General features: G+C 41.3%; 3 protein-coding genes and 1 long non-coding RNA gene across 4 annotated transcripts; 2 read left to right on the top strand and 2 right to left on the bottom strand.

Moving 5' to 3' along the window:
- Positions 1 to 419: 419 nt before the first annotated feature.
- Positions 420 to 2,538, top strand: LOC306741950. Its single transcript, XR_013771065.1, has 2 exons — positions 420 to 835; positions 1,012 to 2,538. It is a non-coding gene; the product is annotated as an uncharacterized lncRNA (long non-coding RNA).
- A 7,198-nt stretch (positions 2,539 to 9,736) lies between these two features.
- Positions 9,737 to 11,576, top strand: cib1 (calcium and integrin binding 1 (calmyrin)). Its single transcript, XM_079223195.1, has 7 exons — positions 9,737 to 9,863; positions 10,238 to 10,272; positions 10,376 to 10,475; positions 10,605 to 10,758; positions 10,839 to 10,957; positions 11,077 to 11,165; positions 11,266 to 11,576. The coding sequence occupies exons 1-7, from the start codon at positions 9,813 to 9,815 to the stop codon at positions 11,285 to 11,287; spliced, it is 570 nt and encodes a 189-aa protein (XP_079079321.1). The 5' UTR covers positions 9,737 to 9,812; the 3' UTR covers positions 11,288 to 11,576.
- Positions 11,263 to 13,905, bottom strand: rccd1 (RCC1 domain containing 1; the record flags this gene model as incomplete). Its single annotated transcript, XM_079223194.1, has 8 exons — positions 11,263 to 11,802; positions 11,969 to 11,998; positions 12,087 to 12,257; positions 12,734 to 12,838; positions 12,914 to 13,035; positions 13,126 to 13,291; positions 13,376 to 13,585; positions 13,698 to 13,905. The coding sequence occupies 8 exons, from the start codon at positions 13,903 to 13,905 to the stop codon at positions 11,645 to 11,647; spliced, it is 1,170 nt and encodes a 389-aa protein (XP_079079320.1). The 3' UTR covers positions 11,263 to 11,644.
- Positions 13,906 to 14,055: 150 nt separating this feature from the next.
- Positions 14,056 to 20,679, bottom strand: unc45a (unc-45 myosin chaperone A; the record flags this gene model as incomplete). The annotated part of the gene is made up of 19 exons (XM_079223187.1): positions 14,056 to 15,139; positions 15,245 to 15,400; positions 15,476 to 15,593; positions 15,928 to 16,043; positions 16,135 to 16,248; positions 16,341 to 16,407; positions 16,486 to 16,613; positions 16,801 to 16,941; positions 17,134 to 17,275; positions 17,404 to 17,498; positions 17,604 to 17,904; positions 18,079 to 18,250; positions 18,484 to 18,654; positions 18,786 to 18,954; positions 19,155 to 19,322; positions 19,463 to 19,552; positions 19,649 to 19,824; positions 20,341 to 20,533; positions 20,656 to 20,679. The coding sequence occupies 19 exons, from the start codon at positions 20,677 to 20,679 to the stop codon at positions 14,852 to 14,854; spliced, it is 2,829 nt and encodes a 942-aa protein (XP_079079313.1). The 3' UTR covers positions 14,056 to 14,851.
- Between the last annotated feature and the right edge of the window lie 3,696 nt (positions 20,680 to 24,375).

The following is a 24,375-nucleotide window of genomic DNA, read 5'->3' as shown; positions in this document are numbered from 1 at the left end:
TCATCCAGGTCTTCCATCACTCTGTCATGGAACAAGCCACTGTTTGATGGTGGAGCAGCAGTAACAGGTTACAAAGTTGAATTCAGAAAATCAGCAGAAGAAGACTGGACTGTTGGTGTTCACAACACAGATAAAACAGAGTTTACAGTAACTGGACTCACATCAGGGACGGAATATGTTTTTATTGTCAGATCCATAAACAAGATTGGCATCAGCGAGCCCAGTCCTGAAACAGACCCTGAAGTGGCCATGGAGAGAGAGGAGGAGCCCAGGTTTGATATTAGCACAGATATTAGGAAGACCCTGCTCGTTAAAGATGGCAGCTCCTTCACTTTGACTGTGCCTTTCACGGGCAAGCCTGTTCCTAGTGTGACATGGGACAAAGCAGACGTAGATCTGAGAGTCAGAGGAATGATCAACACCAGCAGCTTCGTCACCTCTATCACACTGGAAGGAGCAACACGCGACGACTCCGGCAAATATGTAGTCAAACTGCAAAATGTTGCTGGATCTGCCTCTTTGATGCTAAATGTGAGGGTTTTGGATTCACCTGGTCCACCAACTCATGTAGCGGTTAAAGATGTGACCAAGAACTCTGCCACTGTTACCTGGGACATCCCCGAAAATGAGGGCGGAGCCCCTGTCAATAACTACCTTGTAGATATACGGGACATCAGCAGGAAAGGGTGGACAAGACTCACAGACAAATGCCGCCGGCTGTCCTACAAGGTGTCTGACCTGGAGGAGGGAGGGGTCTACTTCTTCAGAGTCACCGGGGAAAACGAGTACGGGATTGGTGTTTCAACTGAGACCAAGGAGGGAACAAAAATGACAGGTACAATCTGTGAAGACACATAAGAGATACTATATTTCGTATAAAAAGCCTTTTTACTGTGATGGGATTAGAGCCTAAATAGAATGTGAAAGATCGTAGACAACAATTAGATGCTTTAAGCACTTATTTCGCTTTTTGCACATTTCCTGCATTAAGAATATTTTTTTTCTTTTCAGATACAACAGATTGGGAGACAAATCAAGGAGCTTAGCTCTTCTTCTTTCCAGGGTTGAAGTAACCATCTTCTGATCTTCCAGATCCTCGTCTATATTTCTCATCTCACCCAGTATTGTTCCGAAAAATTTGTTAGCGAATGTGAATTAATGCGAATAGTGAATTAATGCAATACCAGAATAAATTAATGTTTTTAATTTGTAATTATTACATTTTTTAGAAGAAAATGCATCAGTTTGTTGGTTCACACAATAACAGCAATAACAACTAAATGTATCCTGTTTGTTTTAAATCTTATATAAAATTAAGACGTTTTTAACACAGTGGCGGGCCGTGCATTTTCGACCTAGGCCTTCAGTGCCGTCTGATATTGTTTACATAAATGTGTGCATGACGGGATGCTGCGTCATTAACGGACAATGCATGTTGTTCAACAAGAACCAGTCATATTTAGTTATGTAGCCAAGGGTTTATCTTGCGCCTATACTTCACTTTATTAATAAAAAAACAACACGATGCTGCATAGTTTGCACAAGATGGCAACCACTTTTATTCTCGTTCCACACTTCACTAGAACATTTCCTCTCCTTCCGTGTTTCCCTTCACAATAAAAGCCACCGAAATGTACATCAGAACACTGCTTCCTAGAGAACTGTCCAAGTACTCAATATAATAGCTTAGAGTTATAACAAAACATGACAAAACAATCCAACAAAACTGTGGCACTAAAACACCACACCTCTCTGCAGCAGCAGAAGCAGCCCAACTCCCAGCTGTTCTCCCCCCGGAAAAAAGCTGAGGTCTTGATCTTAGCAATAGAAAATCTTTGATGTGACGTGTCGAGTCTTGGCCAATCAGCATTAAGATGTCTACAGCGTCTTAATTTCCCTCAAACTTGTTTTTAATGGAAGCTAGTCAGCTTGCTATCACGTTAGTTACTTGTTTGGGTTGTGTATTGGCGCTGAAGTTACTTTTTGTTACGTTACAGTTTAGTCTTGCTTGGAAAAAAACGTAACGTGAAAAAACAGGCCTTAACCCCCTGGTCTGGTTCAGTTCACGCTGTCACTCGTTAACATTTAACCGGTACACCGGCGGATCTGGCTGTTTTTTTTTACTCAAAGTAGAATGAATCAAATCACGTAGTTGGGCTTAGCCAACAACGTGATGTTGTGGTCATAAGAGGCCCAGATATTGATAAGATGATGTGAATGAAAGAGTTTAAGGAAGGTGGAGGTCAAAACAGACGTGAGAGGAGCAGTACAGCTTCCCACTGTCCCAGTATTTCATACATATTGATAAAGCAGGGTATGCTAAATTCAGCCTCTGCTCCAAGGAGATTAATTACAGTAAAAAGGGCTCACATTTGGCAGATGTAAAGCATACATGTGTATGTTTTTTGTGTTAATTCATTTTTTTTTTAACATTTTTTATTAACAGCTCAGGAATGTTCAAGTAGCAACCTGTTTGTGCACTTTCTGAAGATGTTTTGCACTGTCAGTTCTGTTTTTGAATAAAGGGTTGGAAATTAATGCCTTTTTGTTTTTTTATCCGATTCATCGATCAATCAAAAAAATAATCAACCAATTAATCGATTATTAAAATAATAGTTACATGCAGCCCTAGTTACCACGTATACTGCCATCTACTGGTAGAAAGGGCGAACCCTTTACCCTGGTCTCATACAGGCTCTGCTCTGTGTTCACTCAAGAAACAGCACATTAAGATGGAAAAATAAATATGATGCTAACAGCAACAACAGCAACAACTACACACAAATTACTTTTATTAAACTATAATACGAACTGTGTTGCATTGAACAATGCACCGATTAATTGAAAAGTTTTCAATAAATCGTTGTATTGTTTAATGCAACACAGTTTGTAATATAGTTTAATCAAAATAATGTGTGTGGGTAGAGTTGTTGCTGTTAGCATCATATTTATATTTCCACCTCACTGTGCCATTTCTTGAATGAACGCAGAGCAGCGCCTCTGAGGAGACCAGAATGCAGGTTCACCTTTCTACCAGCAGGTAGCAGTATATGTGTATACATTAAGTTACATTTACTTGTGTCTTTGTTAATTAACTAGGTTATTGATACAGATGTATTTTATGACGTTTATTTCCTCTGATATGTAATGTTCATGGTTACTTTGCAGCATAGTTGTATACATCATGTATTTACTTTTTATATTTGTGTCATTTTAGAACCAAACATTCCTACATGGAGCAGCATGTGTTGCTCACGAGGCAATAAATGATGACAATTAAAAAATAAAGAGACAGTTGGTTTATTCTTATTAAACACGCATATAATTGACTTACCTCGTACCGCATTGAATGGTACAGAAGAGGTCAAAGGGCCAAGATGAGAAAATATATTTTTACATTATCAGTTCAAGAAAACTTTCCTTAGCTAGTCAAACAATGCACATTTGTGCTTTTATGTAACACAGTTACAAGTTCAAATAACTTTACCATGTGTGTACACTTGCCATCTCAAGTTAAGAGGACTTACATTCCAAATTTGTTTCAACTTGCATATGAATGTTATTTTGACTGATAATTGAAAGTGTGCTTGCTTTATAAAAAATAAATGACCAATAATTCTTACTTCTGTTCAAAAGATATACCATTTATTTGAAGAAAATATAAACAGACTGAAACATTCGCTACAAGTACATCTTAAAACACCCAAATAGAAACTATATATAGAAAAAACATGACTTTTTCACTGAAGGACAAGAGACTCAAATTATTTAAACTGAAATCTGTGCACGGTTTTCCTTAACATTGTTTCCACATACAAGTGGAGGCAATCTGACAGACACTGACAGGAGGTGTGGTTGTACTCTGACAAATTAGAGATAAATACAAAGGTTCATACATTTTCAATATGTGTGGGAAATGTGGGATACTGAGAACTTCATAAAACCATATAATAAAGTTTTCATTTTTATAACATTTCTTAAACATAATTCCAACAGCTTCACAAAAGGTTTTACGTGTTAAAACAACCAATCTACAGTTTAGAAGAGTTTTAGTCTACGGTTTTCACATTTTACATTTCTAAACCAAGCTTGACTTTGAGATGTGTTTGAGATTTACTGGCTATATTTATTATGATGTTATTATAATCTCGGGCGACTGTGGATCAGCGGTAGACGGGGACGTCCTTCAATCAGAGGATCGGCGGTTCGATCCCCAGCTGAGTGGTCGGAAGACTAGAAGAGAGAAACACAAGTACAGTACATTTACCATTTTTCTGAGCCCATGGATTCTTGCTGAGCACCGGTCTGGTTTAATGTTCATGAAGGAACTCAATGGTGTCATTCATATTACGGGTTACTCCAGGTCAAGGCAGTAGATTGTGCCATCAACATGAAGCCTGTGGGCACGTCTGAGCTCATGTTGTAAGATCTTCTCTGCTGCCTCGGTCACATCGAAGACTTCCAAAGGAAGTGAATCATGCAGAATGCCTTCGTGTCCCATCAACAGTCCAACCTGCATTCATCAAGGGTTTCTCCATGAACCTGAAGACATATAAAGACATTCACATTCAATTCAATTCAGTTTATTTTGTATAGCCCAACATCACAAATACAAGTTTGCCTCGGAGGGCTTTACAATCTGTACACATGACATCCCTGTTCTGGGACCTCACATCGGATCAGGAAAAACTCCCCCAAAAAGATGCTTTTTTTCCCTTTCACAGGGAAAAAAAGGGGAAGAAACCTGAGGGAGAGCAACAGAGGAGGATCCCTCTCCCCGGATGGACAGAAGCAATAGATGTCATGTGGCCAGAATGAATAACGTAACGGAGTTACAGCACATTCAATGAATGTGACAGAAATGATTCATATCATGAGTAGTAGGCATGGTCCATGATCCAGATAGCCACGACCCATTAAGCAGAAGAGAGAGGAGGGGCATCCCAGGGGCAGTGGGAGGAGAAAGCAGGGCCATGGCAGCTGGCAGGACGGCTCCAGGCCAGTTGCGTCAGCAGGGCCATGACCGGGGTCCTCCCCCTGGTTCCAGGCAGCCACGAATCCATGGAAAAAAAAGTAGAGTTAGTAATATGCATTGAAGAGATAATCATTTATCCAGAAGGAGAGAAAGAAGAGGTGAAGAGGAGGAGTGAAAAGAGGAAGAGAAGGAAAGGAGGAGCTCAGTGTATCCTAAAATGTCCCCCAGCAGTCTAGGCCTATAGCAGCATATCTAGGGGCTGGACCAGGACAAACCTGAGCCAGCCCTAACTATAAGCCTGAAACAGCCCTAACTATAAGCGCCATCAAAGAGGAAAGTCTTAAGTCTACTCTTAAATGAGGTGACCGTGCCTGCCCCCCGGACTGAAAGTGGAAGCTGATTCCACAGAAGAGGAGCCCGATAACTGAAAGCTCTAGCCCCCAACCTACTTTTTAACACTCTGGGAACCACAAGTAACCCTGCATTCAGTGAGCGTAATGCTCTTGTGGGGTAATATGGCAATATAAGGTCCTTAAGATATGATGGTGCATCACCAATTAAGGCTTTGTAGGTAAGGAGAAGGATTTTAAATATGATTCTCGATCTTACAGGAAGCCAGTGGAGAGCAGCTAGTACAGGAGTAATGTGATCTCTCTTCCGCGTCCTCGTTAGTACACGAGTTGCAGCATTCTGCATCAGTTGAAGAGATCCAAGGGATTTACCAGAGCAGCCTGATAAGACGGAGTTACAGTAATCCAGTCTTGAGGTAACAAATGCGTAATATTTGTATTTTATATAAATATAACATGTGTTTACGCTACGCTTAAATTATCAATCTTTTTCATTTCTAAATATTTAAAACGAAAACAGGGATCAAGCAATTCTGAAGCAAAAATCCTCTAGTTTACAAAAAGAAGTATAAACCAAGTATTACACATCTAATTTTCAAATACACTTCCAGTTGGTTTATTGGGTTAGCTCAAACATAATATTCAATAGTTTACATTAAACTTGGGTGCTTCGTTTAACTGTGTAAAACATAGCAAAGGGGATTTTAAATTAATGTTTTTAATCTACAACAGGAGAACACTATTTCCCCAAATCCGTGTCATCATCATCGTGGCTGAAAAGTGAGGGAGTCATCAATCAGAATACCCAGATATTTATAAGAGTCAAAGACCTCTATTTCACTTCCTTCAAGAGTGACCACCGAAGGGATATTAGGTGGCCTACTACGACTGTTTGAAAACAACATACGTTTTGTCTTGTCTGTATTTAGAACAAGTTTCAGTTGAAAAAGGGTATTTTGAACAACATTAAAAGAATTTTGCAGGAGATCAATTGCCTGCACAAGAGTTGACGCACAGCAATATATCAGTGTCATCAGCATAGAAGTGACAGTCAGCGTCCACCACATTTTGGCAACTGCTTGCTCTGAGAGCCCTGAGTTGAGGCGCCTCAGCCTTAAAACATCATGCTCAACTGTGTCAAATGCTTTGGACAGATCAATGAACATTGACGCACAGTGTTACTTCTTGTCAAGAGCAATACAAATGTAATTTACCACTTTCAATGCAGCTGTAATAGTGCTATGTTTTTTTCCTAAAGCCTGACTGGTAGGTTGATTAAATGGCATTGGTGTACAAGAACTCCTTAGGTTGTTTGCTCACAAGAGTTTCAAGAATGTTTAGCAAGTACAGATTAATTAGATATTGGCCCAGTTATTTGAAATAGCTGGGTGTCCCTCAAATGTAGTAGAGATTGCAGTTTAGTGACATTGGAATGTATTTTTTGTGGGAGATAGGAATGTTTCAACAGGTTATCTCTAGTGACAGAGAGACACCATCTTGAAATACAATATTAGTTTCCTCTTTTGTTGTAAATTTGATTCATTTGACCTATCATCATAAAAGGTCAAATTTAGCCAGAGCACACTATAGAACTGTCAGCCTCTCCAGGGGAAGATCTCTCTGACCTTTACGAGACTACAAAGGCAATCTGAGATGAGCAAGACTGGACTTTGGTCGGAATGTACGAAACACAGACCAGTTTTATTTATTTTTTGCAATAAGAAGAACAAATGTTTATAGAAATGGATAAAGTCAAAATAAGTAAAAGAAAAGACAAAATGTCAAAAGTTAATATCCCCCAAAAGACCATAAAATATGCCTTCTAAGGCGAATACCTCAACAATAGTTTTTATGACGTGTGACAGTTTATTGAAGAAAAGGAAATCTACTCAAACTGAGAATGGAGTCAGTCCTCTCTCCGACCATGGACACTTTACTGATGACAATCATTTGTGGACAGACGAGTGCTGTGATTTGGAACAGCTCTTGTAAGTCAACACTTTGATGATGTAAATCATGCGAGCAGATTAACTGCAGACAGAAGAATCAGAAGAATTGAGATACAGCAATACAAGTCAAATACAGGAATGTAATCGCAATGCCACCACTAATTCTGAAGGTTTCTACGCATTTAGGGGATTATTTAACTTGTGCTTGACATACAGAATTAGAAAATACCAAAAGAGTACTTTGCCATCTATTACTTTCCTGTTACCTCATGTGGCACCGTTGTTTTGGTAAGACCTTGAGTTTCTCAACTGTTCCACCAGTTAAAAAAACTTTTTACCCCATAATGCCTTTTTCTTTTAAGTTTTGTAGGAGGAGCCTGGTGTTATAATCTATGAGAACAGAATGTTCTCCTCATAAGAAGTGGAAACCGGGCGTCGTGGAGTCATTACCAGGGACAGTCACTACGAGTAGGTGATGCTTTTTTAATTGAATTACAGAGGAGTTGCCTTGAGGCCATTTTCTTTTTATCCAGGTGTCCATGCAGGAATGATAACTACTTGTCCTCACTGGTTCCAGTCGGTCCCTCCTCTGGTCTGGACTTTCCCAGTCACTACAGATGTTTCTTTTTCAAAATGTTTACCTTTGTTGACCCCAATTCAATGCACCCTATGAGGGAAAGGTAATACTTTAATCCACTGATGATAAACTGATTCAACAACATATGTTTGTATTGCTCTGCTTACATGGTTTTCTTTGTTCAGGTGTACATTCACTGCAGTACAGCTGTGTGCACTCCTGCAGCGGGCTACTCCTGTGAACCAACATGCTACAGAAAACGTAAGAGATTGATTTATAATCTGCAGAATTAAAGGAGCAATATGCACATGAATCTGAATATGTTTGTTTGTCTGTTTGTAGGGAGAGATGTCATGGCTGTGGACCAGACACATTCTGAGCCAATGGTTGTGGTTTCTGTAGGACCAGTGAGCATGGGAGCCTCTCCGGAATAAATAGCAGTGTCGAACTCAAGAATTTGGCCCAGATCATGAAGCAAAAGATTTGCATATGTGACATACTGTATATTGTAATGATTGCAAAAATACTACCAACGTGTGCTGCAGGAAGAATGAAATTGATCCCCAAAAATATTGTACACACAATTTATTAAAAGAAATTGGCTTTGATGTGCTGCAAATACTTTTTGATAACTTTTTAATTATGAATTGTTAGTGATGTTCTTACAAACAGGTTCCACTAGCAGTCATATTTCATTGTTCTTCTGAAACAAAACAAAATACAACAAATATTTCTATAGATAGAAATCTTTATTTTCGTGTGAAGCACATAAAGTGCCCAACCCTCATAGGTTTATAAGACACCAAAAGTACAGCTGCGGTGGACACATTTCATATAGTTTCATTCAATTAGAAATGTACTGGTTACCTCACCGCTGCATCTTAAACTAAACATGATGCCTTCTCTCCCAGGCCTTGCAAATCAAATCGGCTACAAAAAAGATTCCTTTAGGAATCCTTTGTTGTTTACTGAAACAACTCAAGTTTTTCACAGTTATCCGTCCAAAAGAAATCAACATAAACTGAAATTATTTTACTAAACAGTACATCCATTAAGTCCTCGTAGATAGGAGAGTAAAACAAAATGTGAACATCATTCTCAATTTCCCTGAGCTCACACAACAAACGGATTATGTCCTCCTCTGGAGTAGTTACACCCACTAGTCTCAAACTAATGGCAATGTTCCTGAGCATAAAGGTGCACATTGGGATATTTGTCTTTTGTTTAAGTTATATTTCACATAAAGTTTCACACTAAAGTGATCCTTTTTGAGACAATAAGTTTGTAACTTTAACTTACACCATACACCAATAGACTATTGTTGTTTATACATGAGAAACAGTTTGGTCCTAATCCTCTTAATATCACAAAGTAACCTGAGAATAAATCACAAATCGTTCAAATTAAACAGAGATGGATGGCAATGCAAAATGTCCCATTGAAATATATTTTTAGTTATTCTCTGATCAGACACCTTCACAACTATATTCCAAAGTTGAAGCATTTGACTAGTACAGTAGTTACAGGACAGGTAAGCCTTTTGGTAAATACAATAAAGGTAGCATCCAAAGTAGTTTGTCACATGTCATTCATCATGTTTCTCTCCCCTTGTTTATTGACACCTCTTAACTCTCACTCTCGAGTAAAGCGAGAATTTCCCAAACGTACTTACTAAACTAACTAAAAATCCGTGGCAATCGAATAAAAAAACAACACGAAATCCGGCTTTTCAATTTGTTATACATACGAACAGTTTCAAGATAAAGACACTGTAGGATGAATACGTTTTAACTACACAGCTCCAACTGTCATGACAGGTGCCGTTTGCGACTACGTCACGAAGAACGGGAACTCTACCGGAAGTAAGCGGTGTAAAAAAAAAAAAAGGAAAGAGAAGAAGTCGCCCAGTAGTTAACTCCACACAACAACAAAAGTACATCTTCGAGTCGAAAGTCTTCAGAATGGGCACTACGGCAAGTCAACTCGGGAAGGATTTGCTCTCAGAATATCAAGTAAGTGCCCAAAGAAAACACTCCATCGTGATGCGTTCACGTCCACCGAGAGGCTCAAGTTGTTTGTTTTTACGCTCCGTAATAAAGTAACACAGCGGTGTTAGCCCAAAGTTTAAAGGTAAAATACAACAATCAGCTGGAGCCTTAATGTATTTTGAAGTAACGAGTCCGTGTGATTTAAACTAAACATAACGCTCATGACTCAATGTTACCATACTTTATCTCGCTTATCAACACAGTAAAAGCTAATTGCTAATATCACCAATGTTTAGGCTAACCATGGATGTATTATGAGGAAATAAGACTCAAATGTATTGTAAGTATTGTTTCAGGTAATCTGTGGTCATTGTAATAATGCTCACTTTGACTTTTAGGAGCTGACATTCTTGACAAAACAAGAAATTCTCCTGTAAGTGATCAGCAGCGTGTTATATTACAAATATGTTAACTTTTTTTAAATTAAAAAAGCAATGAAATCCATGATTAAGCTCTTTTTTTGTTTGTTTGTTTAGTGCTCACAAGAGATTCACTGAACTGCTCACAAAAGATGAGAAAGAGCTTCCAAACACCAGAGTACCAGTGGAGAGGATCCTCACTCTGCCAGAGCTCAAGGTGATAACAAAGCAGAATAAATACTGTTCTCATTGCATGACTAAGACCGTCCTGTGCTTTGTGCCTTCTGGGGGAAGTGCTTCAAGTACTGAAAAACACCACTGACCCTTGTACTTGTTTCTGGCACAGTCCAACCCTTTCAGGAGTAGAATCTGCCATGTTTTCTCAACATCTGAATACAAAGACGGAAGCCTCACATTTGAGGACTTTCTGGATCTCCTGAGTGCCTTCAGCGACTCTGCTACTATGGAAATCAAATCCCACTATGCATTCCGGATATTTGGTGAATAACTTGATTTAGTTGGTTAGTAATGATATCTTTAGGGCTATGAATCTGTGTAATAACTGTATTAATACTTTCAGACTTTGATGATGATGGAACTCTTGACTGTGGTGATCTGGAGAAGCTAGTCAACTGCCTGACTGGCGAGACAGACGACACAAGGCTCACCACGGAGGAAATGAGACAGCTCATCAGCAATGTGAGTTCTCTCAGTCGTCTGCTCTTTAAAGACGTGGGGCGGGACACTCGGTGGCTAAAACAGCCTGTGGTTGGTGCACTGATGTGTTAGTGTAACAGTTTCCCCTTCATGTTTTTCAGATTCTTGAAGAGTCGGACATCGACAAGGATGGAACTGTGAACCTCTCAGAGTTTCAGCATGTCATTTCAAGGTCACCGGATTTTGTCAGGTGACTAAAAATCTAATTGCTGCCATCACTGATATGTACTTTAATCGGCACAATTATGTTCACTCCTAACCACTTCCGTTATATTTTGATTTCTTCACAGTTCTTTTAAGATTGTGCTGTGAAGACCTGCAGCGGGCTGAGGAAACACATCTACTTTTAACTCTCAAATGGTGTTTCATTTCCAATCAGAACAATTTTAGAGATTTGCCTTAAATTATATTTACCTATAGATTTTATTGCCTTAACTATTTGATGCATCCTTTGTGAAATATAAAACCTGTAATTTTTTTTATTTCTATAAAGAACATTTTAAATACTTCCAAAAAGTGCTCATTTATGAAGTTGCCTGTTTTTAACAGAACAAATACGAACTTGTATATCACAAAATAAATTCAGTCTTTTGCTGTGATAATTTACACTTCCTGGTATGTTGTCCAAAGTCCAGTGTCCACGTTTATTAAGGGGATTACATTATACTTTTAAGAACAAGCTACTTCCTCCTTGGCGACGGCAGCAAAGGTGTTCCATGCCCCACACACAACGTCAGCCACACGCATCCGCTGCTCCCTGAAGAACTCCACCCGCTGGGGCTCATCTGAACTCATTAAAGTCTGGTGTCCAAGTTGGCCATAGTCGCCTGAAATGGTGATAAAAGGAAAGACTGACCGGATAAGTTCAACATGTACTTTAGTGCTCTAAGCATATTCAATAATTAAATTGGTAACTGTGCTATAAAGATAGAACACATTTTCAACAGTTTGAAAATCGATTCGGGCGTCAGTTTAGCTTAAATTCAAACTTACCCCAGCCCCAAGTGTAGAGGTCCCCTGTGGCTGGAATTAGAAGATACGAGACAAAGGTAACAGATTTTCCAAGAACATGTGCATTAGTATACAAGCATTGTAAAGTATGGGTTCTCACTTGTTACTGCAGCTGTGTGGCGGGACCCACAGCTGACGGATCTGATTTCACATGAAGGCGTGACGTCCAGCAGAGCCGGGAAAGCCTGGATTGATATGAATACGTCTTCATGTTGTTCTCCCTCCTGAGGCTCTTCGGCGGGAGACGTGCTGTCATCTTGATGCAGTGCCCCTGTTCAGGACAATTAATGTTACAATTAAGGGGGTAATTCATTTACGAACAACGTAAAGCATTTCCCATACCATCTGTACATTTAATTAGTATTGTGATATTTCTACCGTAGCTCACCCAGTACAATGGAGCTGGATGACATTTAGTTTATGGGGCTTAAACGGCCAACAAATACAAGGGAAAAGATACAACAGAGAATCCTAATAGTGACCATATTTCCCCTGTTGTTCAGAGTTAATTATGCTGTGGAAATGCTCATATTGAAGCATGGGGTATTGTAACCATCATACATGCCACATACATGCCACACACACAAAACGATGCAGTTGAGTGCCGTGTATTTGGGGTGAGGTGCATCATCAGCATTGATGGATAGCATCGTGGTTAAAAATAAATAGGAGTTTGATTGTGCTTTTAGGTGAAATATCCCTTTACTGTATTTATTTTAAACTACTTCAATAGTAAAACAGATTTACCTGCTTGTTGGCTACTTTGCGGCTGCAGTGCTTTCCTCAGACCTCGTGATGGAAGTCCAAGCTGGCCACTCTCATTCCAGCCCCACACATAGAGATCGCCCCCATCTGATGGAAAAGGTAATTTGAGGTTGTTTTTTTGTTTTTTTTTTAAACACTGCCAACATCCTGGAAGACACTTACCACTAATACAGACAGAGTGCCAGCTTCCTGTAGCTATGCAGCTCATGGGCATCCCCAGGAGAGCCTCCACCGCTCTGGGCTCCTCCTCAGAGGCTAGGCCTCCGTGTCCCAACTGACCATGGCTGTCAAACAAACACATGCACACACAATAGATCAAGATATGCATGAGGGTGTTTTTTTTTTCATTTCTACTCGACAGATATTAGGTCTACCTGCCCAGTCCCCATGTATACACAGCTCCAGAGGCACTGAGGAGGATGGCATGCTCTGAACTCAGTGCCAGACTCTTGGCCCTCAGGTGTGGGCATAAGGTGCGGTAGAGGGGCGGTTTCATGGCTATATAACCTCCAGGGACCAACGGGAGACTCACATAGGGTCCTGGAAAGCAGCGAGAAGTGCACCGTTTAGCCAATCACCACATTATACTTTTAATAGCTGTCAAATGAGATTGACGTAAATTACCAGAGCTCTCGGCGGGTGTTTTTATTTCCATGCTCCATGATGGAGTCTTCTCTTCCTTCTGCAGATCCCAGGACTCAAGTCGGTCTGGGAACGCGAGGGTCAAGCACGACTCACTGATGAGGGCGTCCCTGCAGCCGCGGCTCTCTTTCACAGGAAGCCCGCTGCATGACTCACTGGAGACGAAGCCCGCGAGGCACACACAGCCCTCACCTTACACACAGGGAGGTTAATATCTAGTGTATGAAGAGTGTGATGTTATAGACGCATTGAACAAGGAATACGAGTCACAGACAAGAAGTGTTCGCGTCTCCAATATACTTACTATCCAAATGCAAAGATGCTCTTCGACTCCAACTTGCTCTTATTTGACATCCAGTCTTCGAGCCGCCCCGTCTGTCCGCCTGGCTCGTCAGCTCGGTTGGACCACTCACTTTGACGTCATTAGCAGCGTCGCCACGCGCTCCTTTCACCAACTTCTCGTGGACATGTATTTGTCCAAATGCGTTGAAGCCAAATCCGAACCACCGCATTAACTCTGTTTACACCGCCTGAGCCGTGCGACGCAGTTGTCCGCAAAGTTTTAACACTCGGATATGTAGCACCGGGATGTACTGCGCATGCGCTACAGTATTGTTGCAAAGTGACTTGGGTGACAGAAAAGTGACAATATAATTCGGGTGCAGAGGTTTTTATTCAGTGAATACTAAAATATACGACCAACCGTACAACCCTGTGAATGTAGTGGAGTGATAATAATAGTTATAACGAATATTAATAACAATAAAACGGACACAATTATGTGAATGACATGTGTTTATAAGACAAATGTGTGTTAATGTTGAAAGCTGCTTCGTCAGAATTCATACTATATATAGCAGTGTATAAAATGGAAAATAAAGATGACGTTTTTTGGGGAATAATCATGACATAAAGATAAACATTTGCAAATATCAAAGAATAACAATCCATGGTAAAGAATGTATAGAGTTGCCTTATTGGTCTCTAAGTCGAACAAAGACTTGGTGGTGGTCCATCATCATACAGTGCACGTAAATGATTTATTTTCTAACCCAAAACATGATCTTTTCCTAAACCTAAGGTAGGTTTGTTGGATAAACCAAAGGATATTTCTGGTAGAAAGCCCTTTCTCTATGTGCACATGCACAAACTTCTCCCATGTGCACATAGAGCACAATTTAGATGAATAAAATGTGTGGAAAAGTAATGTGAAACAGCTAACTACTTCAGTGAGAATATACTAGCTGTCATTTACTACCTTTCTTCTTTCATGATTTTTTTTACTGCTTTTCACAGTTTTTGGTTAAGACACGTGAGCATTTCAGGGTCGGCTTGTACACATTCAGACCAAAATTGATTTCCTGTAATAGTGAAATGATTTCGCTGGTCCCACATAAAGCTCAAAACAAAGCACTTTAACATTACCAGGAGGCACATTCACACGCTCCAGCTGTGTTTTCAGGGTTCGGTTCCTTTGGCTTTTTCACTCCCTTCCCTGGTCATGATGATGCTGTACTCCACGGCCTTGTCCAGACAGTTCTGAGCAGTCTTGGAAACAGGCTCCGGCGTGCCCTCTCCTCCCTTCGCCAAGACAGAAAGTATCTCCAGAGCTTCACTCTCCATGATCGTCTCAGCCAGACTCTTCTCCGCCTGCATCAGGTTGTGAACTATGACCACTCCACGGTGACACAGGTCGGTTATTTCACAGAGCAATAGCGACTGTATAATCTCTAGCCAGTGGGTTGTCTGAGAAGAGAAGAGGAAGGGATGTTAGCATAAATAGAGAAATTAATCATTGCAGTATGCCACAGTGCTGAAGTAATGGCTGTGTGGGACCAGTGAGCTGCTTACTGTTCCAGGGATGCGTGCACAGAGCTCAGGCTGCTCAGCGGTCAGCATGGCCAGAGTTCCCGCAGCAGCTTTCCGCAGCCTCTCATCCTCCTCTCCGCTGTAGAGCACCAGCAACTTCAGGCGATCGTTCCCTGTGGCCAGGTACAGCTTCTGCACCTGAGGACACACCACTTTTACTTCCACTTTTCAACACATCTGTGCCATGCAATCATCTATGGATACGCATCTTACCTCTGTGCTTAAAACCAGATTACACATGCACTCTGTGGCAGAGGCTCGGACCAGGTCATGCTCCTCAAACATGTAGCCTTCAATTTTTGGGACTGCCTTCTCCTTTATGATCTTTTGTCTGTAAAATTACATATGTGATCCATAGAGAAAAGAGACTTAAAAGACTTGAATCTTGACCTGCTCATCTGCTCATGACTTAACTTGCCTAAAGTCCTAAAAAATAGCTCTGGTAAAAATATATTTTTATGAAGCAAACTAGGATCCTGCATGTTTGATCATTACATTATTAATCTGTAACAATTTATGAAATGATGTTCCTTTCCTTGAGGTAGGTAAATAAGTAGGTAAACAAAATACATAAATTGCACTCTGGTTTCTGTATACTTGCAGGTTATGTCCCATTACAATTGTTTTGTACATGTATTCTGATGAGACTCCCCCTAGTGGCCAACCTGAGTCTTTCACTGATGCCGGCCAAGTTGGTAAGAGCCATGAGTGCCTCGAAGTTCTGCAGCAGCGTGCATTCAAGAGTCAGAAGACTGACAAGGGGGCGCACCATCTCATAGATCTGACAATAGAAAGTTAGACACGGTTAAATAGAAAAAGGTCTTTAAGTTTGTTTGTAATTGAGAGGGCTTTTCGTAGCATGCAATTCTTACCCGTTCTCCTGGGAAGGCTATCTGTGGGTTAGATGTGATGGTTATTTTTGCCAGGGCTTGTGCTGCTTTGATTTTACCTAAATCGGTGTTGTCAAATGCCAGTGGGATCAAAGCCTATGAAGGAAAACAGTCAAAACATATAATGTAAGCCTACTAAAGTAGGGTGTTTAGGTCAGTGTGCAGGCTAAACTATCAGTGTGTACTACCTTTCCTCCACCCTGTGCCACCACTGTGCCTCTGTCTTCCTGTCGTTCCACCAAAGCCAAGAATACCCTGTTGTGAGGAATGGCATTAACAGAAATTCTACAGAGAGAACAGTGAGTGAAAAATACTTAGGTGCCATTTTTCTACCTGGAGATACAGTCTCTACAAGCTTCAGTGAGGGCAGGACTTTCCTGTTTGACCATACACACCAATGCAGACACCACACCACTCTCCAGCAGCTTCCCCAGTCTTTTCTCAATGTAGGAAGGTGCATCCTGACACATGGAAAGACATAAATATAGGTGCATATAAAAAAAGAAATATGGATGTAAAATTGTTTTGAAAAACAACATAAGAAACAGGATAGTAGCAGAGCTACTGTGCAATATTTAACTAATATCATGAGGCGTTAGTATGCGGCAAATGTAGCTCTATATGAAACATTAAGAATTTAAATGGCACCTTGGGGTGCTCCTCAGGCACGTGCTGCTTTGCATACTTGGCCAGCTCCACCATCTGAGGGTCTGGCTTCTCCACTTCATAGCTGTTGGTGCAATTCACTAATGTGGAGCCCACAGCAAAGAGCACCGTCTTATCCTCAGACTGCAGGAACACAAAGAAAAACAAGGTTGTCAACACTACAAAAGTGTTTTGGGTATATTTCTATAGTGGTGGTTTCAAATACTACACACAAATACATATGAAGAAAGTCACTAAGATGCTCTTCTGAGAGGAACTTACTTCCTATTTGCACTGTATTGTCCATGTGTCACAAGTATTAAAACCTCCAATTACCTTTGCCAGCTCAAACATGGCCAGGAGAGCGTTCTTGTCATCCACCAAGTCCTCCTTTACATCGGCATCAAAAGTGAGGTAGGCGAGGCCTTCCACAGACCACCGGCGGGAGGTTTGGGGCAGAGACTCATTACACAGCCACCTAAAAGAGAAAGAGATACAGCTTGCTTCATTATCTGTTGCTTTTCACATTGTTTTCACAATGTGGACCAGGCGTGACACATTTCTCTTAATCTATACCCATGCTCAGGATTCAACAATCAAACATACTTCCTACACTGCTTGGCGAGCTTCAGCGTGGATCCCTCCGCAAACTGCTTCATGCTGAAGTCTGTCCCTCCAGCTGATCCAAGCTTGCACAAACCCTGTGTAATAACCATCAGAGCACCATATATCATTTCTCTTCATTTATAGATGTTCTTTTCTCCAACTATTTTTGATAAGTATACTTGCTTTGGTGCAGCACTTACCACGAGAGCTCTCACGCGTATCCTGTCGTTCTCGCTCTTCTTGTAGAGATCCTTCAGAAGTGCCACGCCGTTGGCAGTGATGAAGGAGGCTCTCTTTGCCTTGCCGGCCGCATGGATTACAGTCTCCACCGCTACCTGCTGGTGAGTTACATCTTCGGAAGCACACAGAGCGATCACTGCATCCATCATTCCTGACATCTCCAGAGTTCTGTTACCCACGTCGCTCGGTCCTTGGAGGAGCACCGACACTGTCTGGATGGCTCGCAGCTTGCCGTCTAGGCCATGTCGGCTAAAATGTTGCCTAACAAGAAATATGTCAAAAAAGCAAGTTAGTTAAGGAATGAAACTGTTCGGTCTATCGCCTGTATGAAGGATTTTTTTTTTATTTGTTCATAAATTATTGCAAAATAAAGCCGCCCAATTAACATAAACATTGGAAATTGGGAAATTTCCAATCTTTTAGTGCTCAACTCACTGTACATATTCTTCACATAGCTTGTTGAAATTCTCCCTCTCTCCGTCGCTCTTCAGGTCATCGTAGAGTTTGCTGAGTAAGACAGAGCAGCTCATGTGGGAGTTGTCTGTAAGTGGTGGTCCTTCTGAGAGCTCAGGGACTGTCCCAGCCACCTCCAGGATTTTCTTCAGTCCTGCAGAAGAACAAGGAGTTTATTAATCTAGCTGGAGCGACGCCAGATAAAAACTGGTGACAGAATGGCTGAGGCCGCATGCAAATTTAATTTGGAAAGAAACACTTCCTCTTCTTGCCACGGTAGTGCAACCTACTGAAACATTTAAATGGGTCTGTTTGGCAGAAGGACTGTTTTGTATCCGCCATAGCATAAAAATGTGAGTCTACATTCAGTGCAGGTGTGTTTCATACCCTGGTCTATCACCCACAACGTGAGGGAGTTATTCGGGTTTTTCAAGGACTTTCGAGGAACTTGTTTGACCAGGAGGTTGATGGCGCTGTCTCTGCCCGGCCCTGACACATTAGATGCCGGCATCATTTCCATGAGGTGGCGTAGCATTGAGCGCAGCTCCTTGGAGGGTTCTGTGTTACAGCCACACAGTCAATAACGTGTGAAGGCACAAGACAGAAAGCTCACAAAAAAAAAGCACTTTTTACTTTCATGTGTGGCCAACTCCAAAATTAAACATGATCAGAATCGAATCCAAACTCACCAGGAAGTATGGCTTCATCTTTCCCTCTGATCTCTTTGTTCATGCCTTCTGTCAGAGCCTCAAACATCACCTGCAGCAGGTGGCAGGCAGCCAGAGACACAGTGGAGGTTCCTGTTCCCATTACTGCACATAGCTGCTCCATCCCCAGCTCATTCACTATGGCCATGGTCTGGGGACATAACAGTGGGTGTAAGCAGTAACAAGCAGTAGAGGATGAAAGTAAAATGAACAAATTAAAAATAAGACTGTGGATACACCGCTTGTTTTATATATGAGTTCAAAGAAAAAAACACAAGTTTCTATGCCAGTTAAAAACAGGACTTTGAAGATGATGTAGTAAATAACTTTAAAGGGAACTGTCACACTTACTCTGGACTGATGCCCTGTGCATAACCCAACCAGGGTCCTCAGGGCAGAAAGGACAACATCCTCCTGCTTTGACTGGAGAAGGTTCTGAATCAGCTTCACTCCATCGTTACGGAAGATCTGCTCAGCTCCTGCATCCTCTCGAGACAATACCACTAGATTCTGAGCAGCCTGAAATTGTTTAATGGATGACATATTTTGGTTTTAATACAACTTTATACACAGATCAAGATGAAATGAACAAAAATCAAAACACATAATAGAATAGCAAATGATCACACTTTATGTTCCTGCCTTCTGAGTTGCCTTACCTTTTGTCGATCTGAGTCTTTTGCAGATGCATCTAGGAGAAGTGAAAACATTTGCTGCACACGAGCATCTGTGGAGTTCAGTTGCACCGACTACACGGAAGGAAAAAAATCCTAATTAGTAACAGTTTCTTCGGGGTACTGTTTCAAATACAATCCCTGACACATCATCTACTCAAAACACATCACCTTCTGCTGGATCTGTGCTCCCAGCTGTCTGAGCAGATCGTGGAAGGTTTTGTTTTTGGGCTCCATCTGGGCACACCTCTGAGCATCCAGAAACGCTTGATCAAGCCGACAGAGTTTCTGGAAAGCCTGAGCTCTCCGAAACCTGGCTTTAACATCCCCCGGGTCAGTATCGAGAGCTGAATGGAGTGACAGGCGTGACATTTAATATCGCAGTGTAGATACATCCATAGATCTCAATACAGAGTGACAGTTCAATATACCATGTTTACTTTGACCTGAAATGTGAACTATACACACACTTAAGAGTAGCAGTAAACAGTGTATTCCATCAAAGATAAGAAGGTAGGTGGGGGTCTGTGTTTTGAAAGTGATTCACAATTAAACCCAAGAGTCTCAAGATCATCATGAGTATCGTCATTTGAAAAAGCTGCTGTTGAGCATTCAAAATGTAATATTTTGTCACTTTAAGCACCCCAAACCCAATGTCATTCAGAATCCAGGTTAGGGGTAAGATACAGCCCATAGGTCCAACTAACCTCAGCAGGTATCTGGATGGATATATGTCAATTCAGGTAGCAGTAGGCTTAATTGTGTAATGGGAAGTGTCCCTTAATTTAAACTTGGATTACAACGTGTTTTTGTGCTCAGTGATCTCTGAACTCTACAAAATCCTCGGCTGTGATTAATCCCACCTTTGGAGGCATCCGCTTCTGCCTTGCTGTACTCCTCCTGTTTCAAGTAGCAGGCAGAGCGGTTTCGGTACAGGACAGCCCTCTCTGCTGGGCTGTCACTCCGCTTTATTGCTTTGGTGTAACAGCAGACAGCGCCCTGAATGTCTCCTGCCTTGAAAAGGGTGTTCCCGTCCTCCTTCAGGGCTGCAGTGTCCTGAGTTAAAAAGTAGGCATAAAAGGGCTCAGGACGACAGAAATGCTTCGAGTAAATGTTATTCTGATAAAATCTGCTAAACGAAAAAAAAGAAGCTCCGTAGCTAACTGCTTTTGTCTTACCTTTTCGTTTTCGCTCGCACTCATCTTCGAAGTGTAACACACAATATAGCGTTACTTGGTGTGGCGAATATGTAGTTTAATATTCCTCTACTTGGTCACAAACACCGCTAACTTCAGTCAAACATGTTACATCTTGCAACACTTCCGGGTTTCCGGAGCACGTTGATGACGTTTGGCTAACAGCCCCGCCCCCTCCGCCCACGTTCTATTACCATAAAAGGAAGAGGGGAGCCAGAGGACGCCTGACTCCATCTCGTCTTTATTTGGGTACATTTTCATTCTGTGGCTTTCTCCAGTCCATACAGATGGTTCTTATGAAAAGAAGAGAACTAGCAATTCAGGTTATGGATGCACAACCGAGCAACCTAGAAAGTTGCTCTTATTTATGGTTTTAACAGATGCACAAATGATTATTAAATGATGTATTAACCATTAATAAAGATCCCACAGTGCAAGAATATGGCCCCATGTTTGGTTAAATGTATAGTTTAAGAAGTCAAAAGAACTACTGGATAAAATCTAAAATAATGCAGTACTAACAAACATACAATGCTGATACAACAAAACCCAAATCCACTAATCCACATAAATTAATCCAGCCTCCTTCAGTATCCTTGAAGGGCGCTGGGTTCCTAGTTGTGAGATTCAAAATGTATGGTGCATTCATTCACACACGTAAAAAACACAAAAGGAAGTGTCCTGGTATGGCATTTCCTGCATTAGTCTCCTGGGGACCTTCATTCACCAGGACAGCCAAGCACCATTGTTGTGCTTCCTCTGTTGCTGTGGAGACAGGGCGGTTGCCTTTGGGATTTGTGCAGGTATACCTGTTAAGAGTCTCAAATGACCAGGGCAGCTTTGTGACTGTAGAAGAATAACCAGCAAGTTGGGATAGATTTCCTCAGGGTTGGGCTTGTTGTGAGACCTCATACATACCAGATCCACAGGATATCCACAAGGCTCAGCGACAACACCATAGACCCAAAGAGACGAGTCCCAGTCTCAAATCAAAATCAAAACCAGCTGTGTAAACATTTGTTCCTTATCATTACTTTGTTGTGTGAGAGATTGTGCTCTCACAACATGATTGTGTCAATACTGGTGTACTTAGTGGTACCAAACCTATTTTTTAAGTCTGGAAATATCTCTCATCCATTTCAATCACACACCGAATTTGAATAATTTTGTAGAGCTGATGAACAATGATCAGTCTGTTGTGACGAGAGCAAAACTAAAACAATACCATCTGTTCCTGTCATTTCGCCCACAATCTGCTAATTACTTATTTAAGTGCCAGCTCCTGTTTCCAAAACATGTAAATAGTTCCTGAATGATCGACCAAAAGAATCCATGCAGAGCATCAGTACATTTTCCACATGGGCTTCTCAGGTGTCATTCACCTGCACGCTGGTGTTCTCTTCTCTGCAGCTGTCAGGCTGGTCTTTAGCTTTGGTGATATTGTGACAGACTAGGCAGCACCGCTTAAGATCTTTTTTATTTAAGTGCTTCAGACAGGGAGGTAGTGACACCAGGGGTCAGTAGTCCCTCTCCAACAACATTATAAAAGCTGCATGCTGACATACCTTTCTTAAAGACCCCTCGTCCCATGTTTTAAAGTACTGTATAAAAAAAGAAAGTCTATCAATGTTCAAACTAGCTATTATCTTTCCCATCTTTGATTACTGGACATCTTCAGTACACCGTCAAATGAAGGCACAAATTCTTATTCACAATTTCCCTAAATTACAGTATATTTTTTACTCAAAATCTGCCACTGCACTGAATGCACAACGGGTGAGAAGTTGCCTATTATTTTCCAGATTTCTCTCCATTCACACCAAAACATGAATGATGAAGTTATTTTTTCCAAGGAAGGAAATTAAAAGGGTATTAATTAGTTAGTTGTTGAGAAAGTTTAGACTTGTTGGCAGATTGTATATAATTCAAATAGATTCAATTCAATTTATTTTTTATAGCCCAAAATCACCAATCAGAATTTTGTGTACAGAATGAACAATGTAACAGAGTTACAACACATTCAATACAACAACTACCACTACAACAACTAATAATAATAGCAGCACTGGATGTCATAGAATAATAATGATAATAAAAGCATTAATGGTATCGGCAATACAACTGTTGTTTGGGTACAACACTCAGAAGTTACTTAAAAATAAATGACATTTTGTGTCTTGTTTTTAGCCTACAACAAGAAAAAGCAGAGCAGTGCACACTGGCCCTATCAGGACATGTCTGTAATATAGCCTACGTTACTTATACCTTTAGAATTTTGGATTTTGGACTCTGGTGTATCAGGTCAGGTGATCCAGCCTTTTATCGCAGGTATAGGGCGGGATATGTGACTCATAGGCTGACTGCTTGGATCTGCTTGTTTACTGTGTGTGTAACCTTTTTTATGTTAACTATCTTTTTGTAATTATGCTTTCGTATATTTCGTGGTTCAACACATGTCACTCTGTGCGTTAAGCTGTAATATTTACAATAGTGCATGTATTCTACAATCTGTTAAAGCTGTTGGCCAATCACCGACCGATGCGCAGATCCTCACTTCCCAGAAGCCTTAGCAGCAGCAGCTCAGTGGTGCTAGCTGCTAGGCTAACTGGTTCAGTTGGTAATCTGTCAGCCTGGAGCTGCGAGCTCGCGCACCGCTGGGCTCGTCACTCTTCCGGATTACTCTCCTTTGATGGGTAACGTCAGAGCTCTTTTATTTTGTCCACGAACAGACGGGCTCCCAAGGTCGTACGTAACGTAAGTGTTAGCCGAGATTTAGGATGGAAAGTGGGGATCCAGGAAATATCAGCCACGTATTGTCCTAATGTTATCAAGCCTCCTTGCTATCGTCCGTAACGGCGGACATAAATCTGCCGCTCAGGCTGCTTCTCACGGATGCCGAAGGACAACTGTCCTGATACAACACCAGAGGTATCAGCCCCGACACTAAGGTTGTCCAGGGGCTCTCGAAGCTAGTCGAGTTGATGTTGTACCTGAATAACAGAACATCTGGTGGCTAACGCTAGCTTGTTGTTCAGCTGCATATTCATGACATCTGGTGACTGTTACAGGGATTATTAAAGTTTGGCAGGGTACGTTAATGCGGCTAATAGGTTAACGAGCCAAATGCACGAACTGGCTTCCTTGTATCCGAGCTCACACAGGATAAGGTCCAAATGCAGGCATTTAGGTGCTCTTAAGTTTGGAGAAACGCAATGTTGCTGGCTAGCTGCCCAGCGATAACGGTCGAAAAGTCAACCAAGTTGAACTGTAACAGAGGCGCCCGTTGAGTCAATAACCAAAAGAAGACTGTGAAAGGGTGATTTTGTAGTTTACAGTGGGAGGTATTGTGAATATTGAGGAATGTCTCCCTTTATGCTAATGTCCATCATGTGAGCAGTTTGGGATATGTGGTGCATTCACTTATTGTCACATACAGAGTTTGTTATATCTCTGTCAAGAACCTCAATTTGCAAAGCCTTTCTTGTTGGATGTATTCATCATGTGGCACAGACGATCTCAGAAATATTCGTCCTCTTGAGACTATTTTTCAGTCAGCCTGAGCAAAATAAGTGCCAGGTTATTATCCCCAAGCCCTGTGGTACTGCTTAGATAGTCCCAGTCGGAAAAGGGAGAGGATTATGATCGTATTGGATTTGCACACCGAAGGGATACGAGAGCACCTATTATTGCTGTGAGGAGATG

This window comes from Taurulus bubalis, assembly GCF_910589615.1.
Source record: "Taurulus bubalis genome assembly, chromosome: 9".
Lineage (NCBI taxonomy): Eukaryota > Metazoa > Chordata > Actinopteri > Perciformes > Cottidae > Taurulus > Taurulus bubalis.
This window is presented reverse-complemented; position numbering and strand designations above follow the sequence as displayed.

Coding starts and splice junctions, on each gene's coding strand:
- cib1 (XM_079223195.1), top strand. CDS start 9,813: ATGGGCACTACGGCAAGTCAACTCGGGAAGGATTTGCTCTCAGAATAT. Junction 9,864..10,237: donor ATTTGCTCTCAGAATATCAA/GTAAGTGCCCAA, acceptor TTTGACTTTTAG/GAGCTGACATTCTTGACAAA. Junction 10,958..11,076: donor TGAGACAGCTCATCAGCAAT/GTGAGTTCTCTC, acceptor CATGTTTTTCAG/ATTCTTGAAGAGTCGGACAT.